Genomic DNA, 20,935 nt, shown 5'->3' on the forward strand with positions numbered 1-20,935 from the left:
ACTGTGAACTGACATTCTAAATGTGAACTATAAACTGGTAATCCTAGAAAACCTGCGGAAGTATTGATAGATAGAAAACATACTATGTCCATAACATTGTTAATCAGGAGTGAAAAGGTATTTTTGGAATTTTGTAAAAGTACCTTGTTCTAATTCTTCACTAACAAAGATATATCAGATTTTGGTCGCTATACTCGAAAGCGTATCCCTTCATTTCCTACAGACAGCTCTACTGCGTAAAGAATGAACTTTTGGCTTCACTTTTTTTGAGAAAAAATTTGTTCAACACACGATCTACAAAAAAACGATTACAACCCTAGCTATTACCGAAATATCACCAGCAGGGATGAGAGTTAGGCATATCTTAATTTTCCCCATCCTTACGTGTGACCAACTACCCTTGGGTGGAACCTCCTCATTTTCCCTTTACGCTCCCAAATTACTCGCACACTCGCCATATTCAGCGGTCTCATGCATACATTTTTTCTTTTTTGTTTCTGATCTTGTTACTTTTGTCCATGGAAAGACCCACAAATATTTCGAGCACAGTGCATCGCCACCAAAGAGCTCCGTCAGATGAATCGGACCAGCACAATACTACAATAAAATTCCCCTTTGTCTCCAGTTTTACATCTCATAGCACCTCAATTACCAAGCTCACCATCCGTAAGGTGTTGTTTGGTCAAGGTTACTTGGGTTGGTCGGTTATATTGTTATTCAAAATTCCAATTGTGCCATTAATTAACTCCACACAATCAACATCTATGGTCTCCTTGATATGGAGTGCGCGGCTAGCAAATCTTACTCCATCACGCTCCCAGTGTGTGATCAATGGCCTCAGATGTCTCATAGACACATCCACCGCATACAAGCTTGCTAGTTGGTGAGGTCGGAGCCAATCAGACATGGGCAGGCCATGCTTTGAGGGCCTAGAGATGCGACCATGCCCTACAATAATGCCCCCCCTTTGTCTTCAATTTTACATCTCATAACACCTCAATTACCAAGCTCATCATCTGTAGGGTGTTGTTTGGTCAAGGTTACCTGGGTTGGTGGGTTCTATTATTATTCCAAATTCCAATCCAAATTGAGCCACTAATTAACTCCTCACAATCAACATCTATGGCCTCCTTGATATGGAATGCGCAGCTAGCAAATCTTACTTCATCACGCTCCCTGTGCGTGCTCATTGGACTCAGATGTCTCATGGACACATCCGCCGCATACAAGCTTGCTAGTTGGAGAGGACGGAGCCAATTAGACATGGGTATGCCATGCTTTGAGGGCCTAGATATGTGACGATGCCCTAGCCACGGTCTGACATGGGAGTCTGAGGGCCGGAGTCCATGGTGGCGGCACGTGCACCCTCGTGGGGCATAGGAGGCTGAGGCTCTCATGTATGTGATTTTTCATTTAGTTTTTCATCATATCCTGCCAGAGTCTAGTCGGGATATATATGTCTAGGCATGTTAATGTAATTTTATAAAACTGTATCGATCAAATTTTGTTTTTGGCACGGCAACCTCTCCGACAATTATTATGTGGAACATGATGCTACATGACTATTACTTCCATTAAATTCACGACAAATTTACCTCACAACTGATGCCCTGCACATATTGCACATATTTATGTGAATGAAAGTCTATTGATCTCGGCCATTATAATTAGGTCCCGCCAAAATTAGACGAATTATATAATTTTAGTGATGTGGATTTATCTTGTATCTCTATTTTAAACTTCAGTATTTTGCATTTAGTAAATAAAAGATACATAATAGATACTAAACTGTACTTAAATACTGATAAAACAAAAAAACCTAGAAATAAATCTTGATTAGAGATCAAAGTTTGAAAGAAGCTGCACTTAGGATGTCAACCTCTCATGTTGCATTTACGCATGCTAAGAGTGCATGCTGCGCCTGATTCATGCGTACCCGCGTGCTCGCACGTGCTTATATGCATAACATCGTAGCAGGTTGGCCATCTTTTTCTAATTGCACACACATAGAGTCCTAGGCAGATATGAGTGATTTAAAAAACTTCAACCGGTCAATTATGATGCGGCAATTCTTTTTTCCATAATTGGTACATCGTCGGTTACTATTAGACTGTATTAAATCCTAACCATAGATTTTAGATCTAACCATCAACATAATTGGAATGATATCGATTAACCTCGTGCCTCTATTTTAGATATCCGTATTTTGCTTTTAGTATATAATGGATAGATACTTTTGGCTAATGTGTTGAGTCATATGGTGGTACTTGTGTTGTGTAGCCTGGTTCTTTTCTAGAGTTATCCACACAATATTTTGGCAAGTTCGACAAAGTTTGGCCAACGTTCTGATCCCCTATCTATGTTCAGGCATGCTGTTTCTTGGGATACTTTTTTCGAAATGGGAGCATAGCCCCGGCCTCTGCATCCAAAGCATGCACACAATATTTTTTTTTTAGATTATTCACAAATCCTTACAAGGAGATACAAAGATCAACTTGAAGCCACCTTTCTAGTGACAACTCGCTATACCTACAAGAGCGATGAAGGGGGTGACCATGAACATGGCCAATACCCTGACAATACACCAATGCACATCATCTAAAACCGAATGCCTTCTCAAGCCGCCCATTGGCGGGTGAGAAGCACAACCTGTCAAGCAGACCATCAGCGCACGCCATTGCACATGCCGCAGAAATCGCTACCGCCGTCTTCCTCGAACCCATCTCAAAGAGAGATCACCGCATTGACCTTGCCAGACCTGCCATCGATGTCACAATCACGCCTGACAACACCACCGTCCTGCGCGCGTTCATCCTGCATCCAACACCGATACTCTGATGCGCCACACCGCCGAAACACACCATCGTCGACGCAGTAGATGAACACCACACCGCCGTAGCCCACCACCGTCTAGCAGCTGCTCCAAAAACGATGCCCCAAGAGGTAGAACGACGCATAGAGCGCCGCCATCATCCAATCTGGGAGGCCCAGATCTAGTGTTTCCCCCGGAGAAGCACAGTTGAAAAGACACAGACTGCAACGACGATGCCTTCAAGAAGGATACGACGCATGACGTCGCCATCACCCGCCACGACCAGGATCGGAGCACGGTTTTTACCGGCAGCCGCGCATCCCCTACTCGCTGCTAGGACTAGATGTGAGATCAGGAGATCGCCACAACCAGGCCCAATCCGATCGACAACTTACGGCGAAGGAAGAGACCACCACCGCCAAGCCCCGGATTGTCACCCCGGGCGGGGACGGGTATGCCTCAACGACAGGATGTGTGTTCAGGTGTTCACAAGTCTCCTAAAAATGGGGAGAATTTCATTTCCCGGCCTCTGCACCAACTAGGGATGCACATATCCATTTGGTATGAGTACTAATTTTTTAAATCTTTGTTAAGATTAAAGCATAGTTCTCAAGATAAATTACATGAGTACCATGACCAGCCTGGGCCTCTATAAATGCGAACCTAAATTCGTGTCTGTGAGGATTTGAACTCGGGTCTTGGGTTTGTACATCCACTCCCCTAACCAGTTGAGCTTGTCTCACTTCCCTCTAGTGTTTCCCCCAGAGCAGCACGGGTGAAAAGACACACGCTGCAACGGCGATGCCTTCAAGAAGGATACGACGCATGACATCGCCATCGTCCACCACGACCAGGATCGGAGCACGGTTTTCACTGCAACCGCGCATCCCCAACTCGCTGCTAGGACTAGATGTGAGATCATGAGATTGCCACAACCAGCCCCAATCCGGTCGACCACTTCCAGCGAAGGAAGAGACCACCACCGCCAAGCCCTAGATTGTCACCCCGGGCGGGGACGGGTATGCCTCAACGACAGTGTAGTTGTTCACAAGTCCCCTAAAAATTGGGATAATTTCACTTCCTGACCTCTGCACCATTTAGGGATGCACATAGTCATTTGGTATGAGTACTAAGATTTTTACATATACACCGGTTAAGAAATTGTCCATATTATGTGGTCTAGTATTTTTGAAAAATGTGTTGGTACCAATGTGAAACTTTAATTTGGTGGTTGCTTCACAAAACACACCGTTTTCGACACCTCAAAAATGGAAAATGATTTTTTCGTGCGATGAAATGGAAAACTTTCTCCTGCAACATCGTAAGACATCCCAAGATGCACATGTGTGCACAATATGGGCACATTATCACAAACTATGCCACGATTCTATCCATAACATTGGTTGTTTGACCTAAATGTGATGAAACCTCGAACATGATAGCTCATTTTGTGAAGGATTTTTTGTGATGTTCGTAATTTTCCAACTTTAATATTTTTCCTTGCAAATATGACACATAATATGACACCATGCGAAGGTTTCACATTGTTTGGATCGTTTTCAAAATTTATATGCCCGTTTCAAACTATATTCAAAACGGTGGGCAAGAAGATCCTTTGCCCGGGGCTGAGGCTCACCAAACTTGCACTAGATCTCTGATACATAGCATGTTGTGAACCTAAAAATGATTTTTACAAAAAATTATGAGCATTATATCATGTACCTGTAGTTCAAATCTGGTCGGCCTCCTACCGATTCGGCAGGAATTTGTCTTTTTCATGAGGGGTGGACGGAAAGGTTCCAGATACACCGGTTAAGAAATTGTCTATCTTATGTGGTCTAATATTTTTGAAAAATGTGTTGGTACCAATGTGAAATTTTAATTTGGTGGTTGCTTCACAAAACACCCCGTTTTCGAGACCTCAAAAATAGAAAATGGTTTTTTCGTGCGATGAAATGGAAAACTTCCTCCTGCAACATCATAAGACATCCCAAGATGCACATGTGTGCACAATATGGGCACATTATCACCAACTATGGGACGATTCTAGCCATAACATTGGTTGTTCTGTGTGAAAGCCATAAAACATTAGACATGATAGCTCATTTTTTGAAGATTTTTTGAGATATTTGCAATATTCTGTGTTTCATATTTTTCCAAGATAGATCTTATTTTTCTGAAATTTTGGATATATTATTTGTGTTTTTCTGAATTATAATGATTTAGTTATGATTTTTCGAAGATTAATGTGGTAAAATGGAAAATAGCTATGCCGACGGGTGCCGACGGTTGTCGTCGGCACAGATCTTTATGTGCCGACGGTTTTCCTGCGCCGACGGCTAACCTGCTGGTCTGGCCGGAACGGGTCCTGTGCCGACGGCCCCGATATTTTGCCGTCGGCACAGGATCTGGCCGTCGGCACCTCGGCGCGTTCCCGTAGTGCCAGCTCTTAGTCCAGCCAGACGACATCAAAGAGGAAGAAGCGATGAGGCTCGCAGTCCTCGTGTTACAACAACTAGAGCAACCGCGGCCACAACACAGCTACGCTGGTGCGGTCATGTTGGCAGGCGTCTCTGAGGATGATGCACTCAGGATGGCCATGGATGCTCCAGCTCCACCACCCGAGCTCACACATGCCATAGCCGCTCCGCCTCCAGCGCCGGAGATAACCATGGACACGCCGACTCCCAATTGGCCATGGGAGATGATCGTGTTCGTCGACCTAACCCAACAACCCGGCGACGAGGAGTAAAGGGCTAGGGTTTGAGGTACTTCATGTGTTTTCCTTTTATTTGTCTTCGAGTACTTCTGAATGTAGTGGCCTTCTTGATTGTATTTGAAATATATGTGAAAAACAAACTTATTTGTGTCAGGCCGCTGGGGCGACCCCAACCCAAACGGACATTGCCGCCAACGAGACTAATTTCGTGACCGTGTTCCAACCCAAACGAACGCAAGCAGTAACTATTGGCTATTGAAATGCGTGAGGCCGCTGAAGATGCCCCTAGGCCCTAGCGCATGGCCAACCCTACAGCGTGGACAATCACCCCAGTCTAGCTTCTCAAAAGATGTCGCTACTGCAAGCGAACGGGATCTTGCAGAGGAGTCCGCCGCTTCATCGAAAAAGCGAGGAAAAGGAGCGGAACGATAGAAAAGTCTGGGATTGAGTGAAAGACCTTGGGCTCGTATACCCACCATATGGCTTCAATCTGGTCAGAGGTGAGGTCCATGGGACCACATTCAGGCTGTAAAAACGCGGTGGGAGAGAATCGAAGATGCTTGAAAGCAGAAGGTGGATGGCTCGGTCATGGACACAACAGCTGAAGCCCCGAAGCTGAGGGTAGGGATGACTGCCGTGAGCTGTGGCTTCGGCTCCTCCTCGGCCTAGGTTTTCAGGTTATATTTTTGTAGGAAATTAGAGCTCTAGATGAGTTGTCGGGAGAGAAAGACAGATATTTGAGGGTGAGAGGGTACCAAGCAAGATTCACGAGCATTAGGGAGCTGGAGGATCAGCAAATTTGGCGAGGAGATGGAACTAAACCGCTGCCTGGAACTAAGGCGCACAAGAAGGAGCAGACGAAGAAGATGAAGAACATGAATTAAAGAAAAAAATTAAGCGTGACATAGGTCGGACCAGTGGAGCAGCATCTGGCATTGGAGAGTGAGCTGCAGCGTGGTTACCTCAACGCTCAAAACCTACCTGGCGGGCATGGGGCACATCCATAGACCTGGCCGCACATCTCATGCCCATAGTTGACGGTGGTGTAATTTAATCTGGTTGCATCGCATATCGCACGACGAGGAAGTGTGGCTTCACCATGTGATCTGTGCGCATAAAAACTAATGTATATATGTACCAGCTTATTTATATCTAACTACTGCTAGGCTCCTGGTACCAACCTGCTCACACTGGTCATTGCGTCGATCATTACAGTTGACTTGTTGCATCCTTCTCGCCCTGGGCAATCTTCAGGTTAGTGCTTTTCCCCATCTCTTTCCTTCGATCGAGTCCATCCGGTGATTTTGTGGAAGTTCAGGCATCTTTGATATCATCCGAGCTCTGTTTTGCTGTCGGATCGGCACTTGACGGCCTTGCTCTCTGCAAATGACCGTGTAAATCTTTGCTATATGATCTGGACAAGATGTCAATTCAGCCCAAACTTTAGGGGCAACCTTTCAGATCCGTATTGTACTTTGGATCTATTTTGTACAAGCTTGATTCATCTATTGGAGAGTTAAGTTATTTGAGCTGTAAAATATAAAGACGCAAGTTTTCTTTCTTTCTACCAGGAAAAGCAACAGCATGGAGTATGCAGGTGTGGAGCCAACGAATATGGAGTTCGCTCTCTTAGAAAAGATTACTAATGGTTTCTCCAAGGAGCTTGGCAAGGGTGCGTTTGCAACGGTTTACGAGGTAAGATTAGTGATTTATATGGCTTCAATATTATAGAAAGATACAACTGTCATCCTTCTTACGAAGAGGTATATGGTGATTTGTGAATATACAAGATCCGTGATCTATCCTTTAGTAGACGTCACCATAAGGGTTCCATGTTTCTGCAATTCATATATATTTTACTTAACTATGACCATTAAGCCAGCTTCCAACTGATTGAGGAGCAAAAAAAAAAAAGCAAAGTAGCTGCAAACATATCACAAACTTTTTTCTCCTTAATTTGTCCTTACGAAGGACCCTGCTACACCGTGGTTGGCCTCGATTTGGCTTATAGCGAGGTCACCCTGATCTTTCCCGATTCACATACTTGCCCCTTGCGTGAGAAGTGAGAACCAACGAGCCCGGCGTGCGCATCTATGTGGGAAAATAACAGAGGCCTTTACCTGCCATGCCCCACCAACCCCCATCCATAATCGCTCTGCCCAACTTTCTTCTCCACCTAAGGCTGTCTCTATTAGAATTTAGAAGGAAACACTAAGGATGTGTTCGGTTTTGGAACCGGGAGGAATGGAATGGAACGGTTCCATTCCCAGAACACATTCTTGTGTTCTTTTCTGGAATGGAGTGGAATGGAATGGTTCCAGAAAAGGGAATATTCCCTCAATATGCGGAACCGACCGGTCCGGCCGATTCGGCCGGACGAGGTGGAACGGCACAGTAATGCTGGGCGATTAACTCTAATTTAATCAAGTTTAGCAATAATTAATCAAGATTAATTATAATTAATCAAGATTAGGAATAATTAATCAAGATTAGCAATAATTAATCAAGTTTAGCAGTACTAATCAAGTTTAGCAAATAATTAATCGAGTTTAGAATAATTAATCGGGTGACTAATCTCACCCATTCCATTCCATTCTCATCCCATTCCAAAATCGAACACAGGGATGGAACCGTTCCGTGACAATTTTTTTGTCCAAACCGAACACAGGGATGGAACGGTTCCGTGACAGTGGAATGGAATGGTTCCATTCCATTCCACCTAATTCCCAAACCGAACACACCCGGTTCTAAAATCAGCTGGCAAGTGGCAAGAGAGGCTCAAGACGGCTAGATCTATCACATGGTCAAACGGCACATATGGAGCTTCTCCCCCTGTGCCTCTCCCTCCTCTATTTGGACATATAAATCATAGGTATAGTACAAAGAAAACCTATCTCCTGTTCAATGCTTGAAAAACTCCAGGAAGACTCTTTTGCAACAAAAGGGGGAAAATTGTACATGCCAGATTGATTACATCCCAGTGCATTAGTTGATTCATCGGGACAGTGCTAGTTAGTATACATGTTAGTGCAGTGGGTAGAAAAATTAGCAACAAGACATATGCATGTTTGGAAAAGCTTGAAAGTGAAATAGTAGTCTCCCAAGCAAGAATGTGTTCGAAGTCACATGCTAGTCCTAATGTTCACATGCCAGTCCATTGACAAGAAGAATTAGCATCAAAGTCACATGCTAGTCCTAATGTTCAGATGCCAGTCCATTGACAAGAAGAATTAGCATCAAAGTCACATGCTAGTCCTAATATCACCTTTCTGTGGCGCACTAGTGCGGCGGTGCGCCACAGAAATAGGTGCGCCACAGAACTAGTGTTAGGTGCGTCACAGAATTGGCTCGTATTATACACGATTTTGTACTGCTTGCTATACACATATAGGTTATATACAACAATATGCAGATGTTATACAGATTATATACAGAAGTATGCATATATAATATAAATAGCATGTAATTGCACAAGTTTAATATAAACATCATCATCACCTATCACTAGTTAATTCATATAAAGTTCATCATCTCGAGATACAAAGTGGTCTTCATTCGGTTCCTCCTCTGCTCCCTCCTCTCTTCCGCCAGGCTCGCTTGCACCGCCCCCGAGTGTGTAGTGACTAAAATGGAAGAAAGACAAAAATGAACGAAGAATGCCAACATAAATAAGAGCCAAGTAGGATATAATAAATAAATGCCTCTTACATTTTTGGTCAAAACAAATAGTAACATTCAGGGATAGTGTAAGTGAGGCCAAGTCCGATGCACAAGAGATTGATATTTGTGCCATCTTACCAGGCTCACTTACGCCACCCCAGAGTGTACGGTGACCAAACATTCTAATCATTGGCCCTATCTCGAAGAAATACCAAAATAAACGAATAAGTCCAACTTGAATACGAGCCAAGTAGTATCAACTAAATAGCATGCCTCATACTTTGTTGATCGAAACAAATATTAACATTCCGGGATGATGTTAGTGAGCCGGGTAGGATGCACAAGAGATTGATATTTGTGCAATCACACCAGGCTCACTAGCACCGCTCCTGAGTGTAGTGACCAAACATTCTAATCATCGGCAAATTGTTTGTAGTGATGCCTCATACTTTCTTGGTCGAAACAAATATTAACATTCAGGACAGTGTCAGTGAGGCCAGGTAGGATGCACAAGAGATTGATATTTGTGCCATCACACCAGGCTCACTGGCACCGCCCCCGAGTGTAGTGATCAAAAAATTTAATCATCGGCGCTAAAATGGAAGAAAGACCAAAATAAATGAGCAAATTCAACTCAAATACGAGCCAAATTGTATCAAATAGATATCATATGCCTCATACTTTGTTGGTCGAAAAAAATATTAACATTCAGGGATGGGGTCAGTGAAACCAAGTAGGATGCACAAGATATTGATATTTGTGCCATTACACCAGGTTCACTGGCCCCACCCCAGAGTGTACGGGTGACCAAATATTCTAATCATCGACCAATGCAATTAAGAAGTGCCAACTCAAATAAGAGACAAGTAGTATAAACTAAATGGAGGGGCTCGTACTTTGTTGGTCGAAACAAATATTAACATTCAGGAATGGTGTAAGCGAGGCCAGGTAGGATGCACAAAAGATTGATATTTGTGCCATCACACCAGGCTCTATTGCACCACCACCAAGTGTACATGTGATCAAACATTCTAATCATCGGCACTAAAATGGAAGAAATGCCAAAGTTAATGAAGAACGCCAACTCAAATACGATCCAAGTGGTATCAACTAGATAGCATATGCCTCATACTTTGTTGGTCGAAACAAATATTAACATTCAGGGATGAGGTAAGCGAAGCCAAGTAGAATGCACAATATATTGATATTTGTGCCATCACACCAGGTTCACTCACCCAACCAGGGTGTAGTGACCAAACATTCTAATCATCGGCAACTGAAAATAAAATTAAAGACCAAATCATTTATAAAGAAATCATTTATAACCAGAGAATGCTCATTTTATTTCTATATGCTCTAGTTTCCAAAGAACCATGTACACCATATACACATAGATAGCAACCAGTGAGCATGAGCATTAATTTTGAACCAAATCAGTGAGCATGATCATATAAACTCCATTCATTTTGTGCAACCAGTAAGCATGATAGACATGGTATAGGATGATGTCATGATTAGCCTTGTTAAAGCTATGGATTCTTGTTTTTTTCGATAAAGGGAATATATTAATATCAAGAAGATACCAATTACACCCAGCCTCTGCAACAACGCACCACCCTAATGGAACTACGGATGCACACAGCCAAAAACAAGAAAAGAAAACTAAGAAACAAAAGTCCCGCTACAGTATCTCGGGCCTAACAACAGCAATACATCCAACGCCAAGACAACACCTGAATTACAGACTAGTCCCCGCTCTCAAAACAAATGCCTCCACCAAGGACATTGCCATGCACAACCAATTAAGGCCAGACCTTGGGTTTTCACCCTGAAAGGTAGGACTCTGCACTTCACCTGTGTTGTCGCCCCCACTTTCATACCGCTGCTGTGAAGCCCGGAACACCAAGCAATTCCCTCAACATCGCAAAGACTTGAACCTCCCTTAGCTAGTCCTCCCCTCCGGCCTTCATGAAATTCTCTTGTTCCGACTTTCATCATGGATCCATAGTCACTTGATGTCAATCAAAGAAAAAGAGCTTCGCGCCGCTCCCTCCAGAACCAATCGATCAGAATAAAAACATGGGTGCGCACGACCGAATACCTCCGATCCAACAAACTCCAGGCAAAAGCACTGTTACATTCATCGGTGGAGCCTTCCGGAACTCAACACTCTGGCCAGATCACAAGTCTAGGCCTCCGGTAGGTCCTCTCTTCACGCAAGAGAGGCCCTAGGACCGCCGCCTTTATTCAGGTCGGACCCCCACGTCGGCGACCATCCTGGGCTGGCCACTCCAACCCTCCACCGACGACACCATCGCCGGCTTCCAAGCTCCTCCATCGCGCCGCCGGAACGAGTAGGTTAGCGATAGTTGCTTGATGATGCCTTCAACAAGATAACAGGGCAGACGCCGCCATCGCCCGCCATGACCGGAGTCGGCTCGGTTTTCACCGGCTACTATGCCTCCCCGTCTCGCTGCCGGCGCTGAAAGTGGGATGAAAAATCCAACACAACCAGCCTAGCCGACTGCCTTCGGTGGATGAAGTCAGCCACCACCACCATGCCCGGGCCGAAGACCTGGACGTCCTCAAGCCGCGAAGAAGACCCATCGAAGCCTCCTCGTGCCATTGACGAGACGCAGCCGCGATGGATCGCGATCCGAACCTCCGGCCCAGATCCGACCACACCGCAGCCAACATCCGCTGCCGGCCGCCGGAGATCCGCCGGCCACCGACATCCCACTGCGTTCAGTCGACGGATGAGGAGGGTGTAGGCCGCCGCCCCCACACGCTCCCGCAGGCCGCGCTGCGCTCTGCCGACGGAGGACCGAGCCGCCATCGCCGCCTCAACACAGGGGCTTTGCCCCGCGGCGTCCTTTGCGACGGCGGCGGAGGAGGGGGGCCTGTAGGGGAGGGGAGGAGGGCGGAGTGGAGGGGAACTCCCCGGGGACGGCGGGCGGCGCCGCCGACTCGGGGGAGAGGTTAGGTCGGAGGCTATGATTATTGTTAAAAAAAATATGCAGAGCAAAGGCCTGCTTGCACTTCACTGGTTTAAACCACTGCTCAAAGTTAGCAAGGTTTCTCATGTGTACAAATATTTTCTTTTTTTCTACTTCAACCTGCAACTAAATCATCCTAGCAGTAGCAGCAGCATTTCATTTTGTTTTCTAGCAGTAAATTAACCTAGCTAGCAATGAAACAAAATGAACCTAGCTAGCAATGAAACTAAATGAACCAAGCTAGTTGTTTATTTTCATTTTATTTTCTCTACCAATTCAACCATAGCTTTTCATTTTCATTTTTATATATCAACTAAATCAACTAAATGAATAGAGCTAAATGGACAAGTATACTGCAAGCAAGAATCTACCAATGCAACCATAGTTTATTTTCATTTTTATATATCAAACTAAATCAACTAAATGAATAGAGCTAGCAGTTTATTTTGATTTTCTTTTCTCTGCCAATTCAACCATAGTTTATTTTTATTTTGTTTTCTTTGCCAATTCAACCATAGATTTTCATTTTCATTTTTATATAGAAAACTAAATCAACTAAATGAATAGAGATAAATGGACAAACATACTGCAATCAAGCATCTGCCAATTCAAGCATTTGCAAGCAATTTTTAAATATCAACCATCTGCAAGCCAATTCAACCATCTGCAATCAATTTTTATGAACTAAACTAGGGAACTTTTTATTTTAATTAGCTTTGCACAGTAGAATTTTATGAACTAAAAAATCCTACTTGTTCTTTACCATTGCAAATTAACACGACAAATTTCCAAACGGCGCTGTGCATTTCATCAAGAACACTAAGCTAGGGGAGAATTGGGGGAATTGGGGGGAGTTGCATTTCATCAATTACACTAAGCCAGGGGAGAGGGGAGGGGAGAGGAGGCGTTGTGCATGCTCACCGACGGCAGGGGTCGAGGAAGAAGCAGGGGACGACGGTAGGGGTCGAGGAAGAAGTAGGGTTGGTGCCCCTTGCCCTTCCACCCCATCTACTGCATCAGCTTGAAGCCGACGTTGGAGGAGCTGAGTTGCGTGTCCACGGACGCCTGCTCTATCCCCTCCGTGTCCAGGTTCTCCATCAGCAGGTGGCATTAGGGTTTCCCACGAGGGCGGAGCCGGAGCCCTTATCGAGGTGGGTGGCTAGGGGTGGAGGGAGGGGCGGGATGGGGTGGAGGGGATTGGGTGGTGGGAGTGGCTGTCGCCGAGGGAATCTGGTGGGCGGGACGGGGCGGCCGGCGAGAACCACCATGGAGGGGAGCGACGTCTTGGGATGCGCCTGTGGAGGGGGAGGAGGAAGGGGATGGAAATGCGTACGGGCAGATATACGACCGAAGCAATATTGGGAATATTTACGTGACTCCACCATCATAGATTATCACCTCTCACTTCTCACCTATCATCACCATGTCGCCGCTCATGAAGATGGCGAGCGAGAAGTTGAGCAAAAATAGTTCAAACCTTAGTCACACATACGTATAGATTAGAGTATACTTATGAGTCATTTATCTATCAGTGTATGTACACCGAAACAAAAACCTGTCAACATGAAAGTCATGCGGAATGGTGAGGTGAACCTACTCCTCAAAGGAAATTTCAAACGGTTGAGCGTGTGCGACGAATTTGGGAAAATTTACTTAAAACTTCATACATGAAATTGACGATTTACGACCGACGAAAGTCGAAACTGATTGTGGGAATTGGTTCGTATTATCGACACACATTTTTTTCATGTACAACTTATTTCGATTCGGACTATATTTGTGTTGATTTAACAGAGAGCATGTGAAGTGCACCCGTTGCATCAGTGGAGCTAAAGTGGCTCCAGAACAGTCTCGCGGATTCTGGCGTTCCTTTAAATGCATGCAAAACACTGCTTTGAGAACCGTGTGATACAACAACGTGAATCAGTCCAAACAACCAAAGAGACCAAAAATTACTGGCCCGATGCCGAGCCAACAAGGCATGCATGCCACCAAACGCGGCTCTAGCAACTCCGAGGGATGGCCAAGATTAAGGAGAGGGAATGGTACTTCCTCAAGCCTTCTCCGGTGCGGAAGTTCGTCGAACACCTTACGAGCACCGATTAACTCGGGCCACCAGCCGTATATGCAGTAGCAAGGAGGTCGGCAGAGCTCTGGGAGACAAAGAAAACATGCCTCGCGAGTCGACCTAGCATAGCCGTGGTGGCCTCGCGACGGCAGCGCGTCAGTGTCACGATCGACCGCAGGGACGAGCACACGTCGGGAGGCGGGTCGACGGGGTCGTGCGTGGCCGGCTGTGGCGTGCGCGAGAGGAGGAGGAGGCAAAGCTCGAGGGGTAGCTGGGATGAGCGCGGGAGCTGCCAGCGGTGCTAATGGCGTGCGGAGACGAAATCAATTTTGGCAAGAAAAATGGGGAATGGAGGGCTCTCTCTCTCTTCACCGCGCTGCCGCCAGATACAAAAATCGCCTCCACGCCGTTTTGAGACGTCCGATGGAGATCAAACGGCACAGACGACCGACCTCGCTATTTCGGATCAAGGTCGCACTAGGAATAGAAATTGCGTTTTACCAGTTATAAGTTCAGAAAGATGTCCACCCGGCTCAGCATGATGTCACGCAAAAAGAACAAATTACAATACTATGTATTCTGTACTGATTGTTTCAGCGATTGACAACTTCTGGTGCATTGTTCTTCATCATGTACCAGTAAACGATTCGGTCGCCACATTCCAACATAACATCTTCTGCTTTGCACATCTTGTCCCTATATATGAAGAGAAAAATAAAACTGTGTGAAATGTTGAATAGGGACTGGATGAATATGGGAACAAATTTGCTGTCAAGAAGCTCAATGGGCTGCATGGAATTAGCGATAAGAAATTTGAGGACGAGCTTAAAATTATGAGAATGCTCCGACACGAAAATATCATACGGTTAGTTGGCTATTGCCATGATAAGATGCACATGGCACTCTGCTTGGAGCATATGCCTAATGGAAACCTCGACGAGCTTCTTCGTGGTACTGCTAGTTATGTTCACCTCGTTTTATTTAGCATATTAAAGTATCATTATTTAAAATTTACATCTCGAAAATTCTCCTTGTTTGGTGTTGCAGGTGGACGTGATACATACGATTGGAAGACATGCTATGGAATAATTACTGGGATTTGTCAGGGTTTGAATTACCTCCACAATGGATTCGAAGAGCCTATTTATCATTTGGATTTAAAGCCAGCCAATGTATTGCTGGATGAGAAGATGGTTCCCAGAATTGCAGATTTTGGGATATCAAGGCTCCTCAGAGGTGAACGTACGCAAGTTACACAAACTTTTCAAGGAACATTGTAAGTAAATTCTCCATTTGGACTGAAATATGAGCATAGCTACTTAAGTAACATAAATCTGATGTGTCATGCAGTGGGTACTTACCACGAGAATTCATAGACCACGGTACAATATCAAATAAGGTTGACATATTCAGCTTAGGTGTTGTGATCCTAAAAATGATGGTAGGATGCGACGCTTACTTGAAATTCACTGACATGTCTCCCGGTGAATCTTTCGACGAATTCAAGGAACTAGTAAGTTATTGTGTTAGTCTTTATTGAGACAATGTGCATGTATTCATAAGTACTACTACTTTCTTATTGTAATATATTACCCTTTTTATGATCTAAATTGATAGATGTGGGAATACTGGATGAATAGGATGCTTGAGAACACATATTCTGAACAAGTAAAGGTATGCATTGAAATTGGTTTAAGTTGTGTGGAGAATGATCGAAACAAAAGGAAAGCTATAAAGGATATTGTCGGTATACTGAAGCAGACAGAAATTGAATGTGCTGATGCACCAAAGAAAGAGTTGTTGTGGATTTCCAAGGTCAGAACTGCTCACTATTGACATAGGCTCACCTGTTAGACATTGGCTCATAGTTACATCAGAGTGGTACATTTAGTAACGTTGGCAAAATAGCAGAATATATATAGTCGATAGATGCCTGTGAGAACGCTAGCTGCAACGTTTAAGCTCTCATACAGAAACGCCTTGGGAGGCTTGACACACTCCGTGTCCGCGGAACATGCCTTTAGGCTCACCTGAAAGTCTGTGTTTATAGTTAATCATGTCAATGGCAAGCATAGAAATTCTCTTTTGTGTTTTCTGCACCCATGATCTTCCCTTCGAATCCTAAATCCTCACTGAGCGACAACCATCTTTGCAGTTTGCTAAACTGGATAGGCTCAACGGCCCTGCGCGTCTTATGGTTGTTTCAAATCTCGATTATACAATGGTGTTTTTTTAAACTCCCAGCTTGGATTCTTCATATATAATTATGCCTATTTTGTACGTCCTATTTAGGTGCAGTTTGTTGGGTTTCAAACTTTCAGGTTGATGATGAAGACGAAGAGAACTTGTCTTTGCTTAGGTTTGGGGCCCTTTGGGAGTCTGCTTACAGCCAGGATTCTCTTCTTGTCTACTCCACTGGAAGGTCACCTGCTCGGTATAAGGAATTGAAGGGACAGAAGCCTATGCTACCAACTCCAGACATCACTATTATGTCCGTGGGCACTGAGATAACTTATGGTGAGGACATGGATCCTGACGATGGCTGGGTGGAATATCTGAACAATAGGTGGGACAGGAATATTGTTCTTGAGGAGGCGAAGAAGTTTTCTCAGCTGTGGTTTCAGGCATGTTTGATCTGCTAAGCATCTTATTTCCCTTGATTCACATTCAATTTTATTGCTAAACAAATACGAGCACTTCATTGTCATACATTTGCGTGAACGCAGGAAGATACAGAACAACGTCCACATAAGCTCAGCTTTTATGTTAAAGAGAAATATGATTTGCAGGAAGTGGAGCGGTCTCTCTCCATGAAGCTTAATGAGCGTGGGGTGAGGCAGCATGTTTATTGATGTTGTTAGGTTTTAGTTTTATTCCAATTTATTCGTACAAACGTGTCCTTTTGGAGTTTGTGTGGTTAACTACTTTATTTATTTCTTTCGCAAAAAAAACTACTTTATTTATTTACAGGTACATGTGAAAATGATTTTCAGTGCTGGCCGAGCCCTTGACATATTAGCTAAAAGGGCTGGAAAGGGTCAGGCACTTGCATATTTACTCAAGAAGTTAGGCTCATTCGGAAAAACACCAAAGGATACTCTTGTTTGTGGTGACACTGGTAGCGATGCAGAATTATTCAGCGTCCCTGATGTCCATGGCGTCATGGTCAGTATACAGTAACTTGTTTGTGGTGACTCTAGAAGGTCACGCGTGAATGAATGAGTTATGACTTTACTGCAACTCCATGTTTTAAAATTTTAGGTTAACAATGCCGAAGAGGAACTAGTCCAGTGGTACGCAGCAAAAACGGAGGATAATCCTAAGGTAAAAGTAATGCATGCAACTGAGAGGTGTGCTGCTGGTATTATTCAAGCTATTGGGTACCTCAAGCTAGGACCTAATGTTCCTCCAAGAGACTTTAATTTTCCTTGCATCAAGGAGGACTCTTTCAAGCCTACAGCGGCCGTCGTGAAGTTCTATGTTCTCTACGAGAAGTGGCGTAGGGCTGACGTTCCAAAGGCTGATTCAGTTAAAGAGTACTTCAAAAATGTCACTGTATGTATATGGCTTTCTACTTCGATCTGCACTCTTAAATAGTTCGGTAACTTTGGTTAAATTTTGCGTAGATTTCTCCCTCTCCTGTCTCAGTTTCTCAGTCTTTTTAAATTTGAGAAAATGTCATATTTTCATTGAAAGCCCAGATGGCAATGCCATGTTCATGTTTTGTTGATCTTTCAGATTGTTTATTTATTTATTTTGGATGTTAGGATGCAAATGGGATTATTATTCAACCTTCTGGGCTTGTCCTTTCAATCCATTCATCCATTGATGCGTTGACTTCATGTTATGGTGACAAACAAGGGAAACGGTACCGATCATGGGTGGACAGACTAGGTATCTCACAGAGTGCTTCTCACAGTTATCTTGTGTGGTTCGACTTGTGGGAGTCAGAAGGTGAGTTCTTATGACTCTGCAAAGTATGCTACTCATACTCAAATAAAAAATGCTATTTTCATTGATTGCAATATCTTCTTTGCCAATTTGTATGTGCTCAATCAGAATTCTTTCTTGATTTCTCTTCATAGATTGTGTCATTTATGGTTTACATGTACTAGAAATTCATGTATATGCCAATAATAGTTTTAGGACTAGTAATATCGGTGTATGTTACTTGCCCGTATCCTTTTTTTTCCAGTTACAAAATAATGACTGCTTCATTCAGCTATAAAAAGACAATGCTAAATTTATATTCTTCCTCTCGAGAAAACGCAAAAGTTTTGAAGCTTGATGTATTTATAGGAAAGAGAGTTTATGTTTTTTTTTGTAATGGGGAAGCCCCAGCTTCTGCATCAATTGATGCATACGGTTTTTATTTAGATTTTATTCAACAAATATCTTCCACCATGATCTTTGGGGCAGCAAAGCACATTCCATTTAGCCAGTCGATATTTACGATTCTCACTATTCCCCTTGCCAGAATAATCTGGATCGGAAACAATCCAATCTTTTTAAAACTTCTCTAGGAATTTGGAAGAAAGAGATCATATACAGTACCATATTACTTAGTATAACATTGATAAGAACTAATATTCCTCCTAAGGACAATAATTTACCTTTCCAATTAATTAATCTAATTTATAATCTTACCTCCACCACTTTCCATTCGTCATTGGTAAGTCAAGTACCTAATATGGAATTTTCCTTATCCGCAGCCAAATAACTCAGCATACAGAGCAACATGATCTTGGGACTCGCCGAAACAAACGATCTCACTCTTATGGAAGTTGATTTTTAGACCTCATAGTTGCTAAAAGAATTAACTTCAGGTTTCTTGCCTTTAAGATGTTATGTTCTATAAATAGAATTGTATCATCAGCATATTGAAGAATGGAAAATCCACCATCAACTAGATGTGGAATGACACCTTCAATTTGGCCCTCATACTTAGCACGTTCAATCATGACAGCGAGCATGTCTGCCACTATACTAAATAGCATTGGCGATAATATATCACCCGTTTCAGCTGCTTTTTGGTTTGAAAGTATTTGTCCACATCGTCATTGACTTTAATGGCAACACTTCCCCCGAGATGAAACTATTAATTAAAGCATGCCACTCATCAGAAAAATCTTTCATTTTAAGAGTTTGTTGCAAGAAATACCACTTCACCATATTATAGGCTTTTTCGAAGTGAATCGATAAAATCACACAATTTAACTTTTACCATGTAGTTCATGAACTATTTCATGAAGGACTACCACCCATCCAGGATACTACGTCCTTGCATAAAAGCAATTTGTGAAGGTCGAACCACATGGTTAGCCACCGTGTTCAGCATAATCTAGCATAGAAGCACTTTGCGAATCTGGTTGTATGAAATAGTCTAGCTAGATAGTGTATAACTTTACTGAGACATGTACCTCTTTTCGAAAAAAAGCTATGTAAAGTTGTAAACATCATGATAACTTGATGGTAATAGCCATTGATATGAAGCACACTTTACAAAAATATAACCTGTAGGCATTGGTTGTTTAGCTACCAGTATCCCGGGTTACGTGGGGATGTCAAAAATCAATCTTGGTCTATTACTAGTCTAGACTGAGCTGCAAGTTGAAAATGATATGGCTACCTGATTTGGTGTTTGACAATGAGCTACAAAATGAACAGAGTGAGTGGACATGAGTGAACATTCATGTGATTCTCTGATTCTACCAAATGAAGGGTATAGCATATAACCTGTGGGACAGTGAGACGTCGCTTTTAAAGAATTTTTTCCATGCATGTAATTATTAAGGATGCTCTAGTTATCTGCACAAAAACTCATTTAAACATCATTCTCATGCGCTGCTATTATCAGGAAATAATGCGCCGGTGTGCTGTCTAACAACTCTTGCGCTGAATATAAAGGTATGAGTATATCACTTATGTTCAGCCAATACCTAGCCCGCTCCTCTACATATACCTGAAACCTGAATGCTAAGCTATTTTGTTTTCATGATCTCAGCCTGAAACGCCGGAGGGTTTCGTGGTAACACGCATCCACAAGACTTGGCTCAAAGGATATTCTGGAGATGAGCGGCCATCCCAACTATAGGTTGGATATCGTCAGCACGCGGGAAGGAAACTATCATTCTAATCAAATAAGAAACGCACATAAAACACGAGTATTTCTTTTTCATATAGGCCGGCAGTAGACACCCTGGCCGGATAGAGAACTTCCTACTAAAGTCAATTCCTTATTTTTATGAAAGTATCTTCGATCTTTGTTTTTAGATTATAAGGCCAGAGAGCTTTTTAATTCGGTTAGGAATTATATAACATCTACTCCATTTTCATCTCTCTTAATGCATGTCCATTTTCTCTATTTTTTCTAATGCAGGTGAAACTATTGGTACATTTTTGGTCTTCATGGATTCAACCTTTAGGTCAATCCCAACGCCTGTAACTAAAACAGCCACGTCAGATTTTTTGCTGAGCTGTAACAGTAATTACGAGGTAAGAGAAGATGATCGTATCTGTACAACACTTGCTAGAGAAATCGATGTAAATCAACCACATAGACAATCAGGTAGCAGCTCCCCTTTGTCCGTGTGAGAGAAGCAAGGAGGAGGCAATTAAAGCTAGGACCAACCACATGATGCAATCCATTGAGAAACTAATTTCTTAATTTTCAGCCGCCA

At 43.3% G+C, this 20,935-nt stretch overlaps 1 protein-coding gene across 1 annotated transcript; it reads left to right on the top strand.

Annotated features, from left to right (window-relative positions):
* The first annotated feature begins 6,707 nt into the window (after positions 1 to 6,707).
* LOC127311344 (probable sucrose-phosphatase 1) lies at positions 6,708 to 20,600 on the top strand. The gene is made up of 14 exons (XM_051341760.1): positions 6,708 to 6,785; positions 7,103 to 7,226; positions 14,996 to 15,206; positions 15,303 to 15,531; positions 15,606 to 15,768; positions 15,873 to 16,070; positions 16,411 to 16,479; positions 16,577 to 16,883; positions 16,986 to 17,086; positions 17,226 to 17,420; positions 17,517 to 17,810; positions 18,023 to 18,209; positions 20,113 to 20,162; positions 20,260 to 20,600. The coding sequence occupies exons 2-14, from the start codon at positions 7,116 to 7,118 to the stop codon at positions 20,347 to 20,349; spliced, it is 2,205 nt and encodes a 734-aa protein (XP_051197720.1). The 5' UTR covers positions 6,708 to 6,785; positions 7,103 to 7,115; the 3' UTR covers positions 20,350 to 20,600.
* Positions 20,601 to 20,935: the final 335 nt, after the last annotated feature.

Source organism: Lolium perenne, chromosome 7, assembly GCF_019359855.2.
Source record: "Lolium perenne isolate Kyuss_39 chromosome 7, Kyuss_2.0, whole genome shotgun sequence".
Lineage (NCBI taxonomy): Eukaryota > Viridiplantae > Streptophyta > Magnoliopsida > Poales > Poaceae > Lolium > Lolium perenne.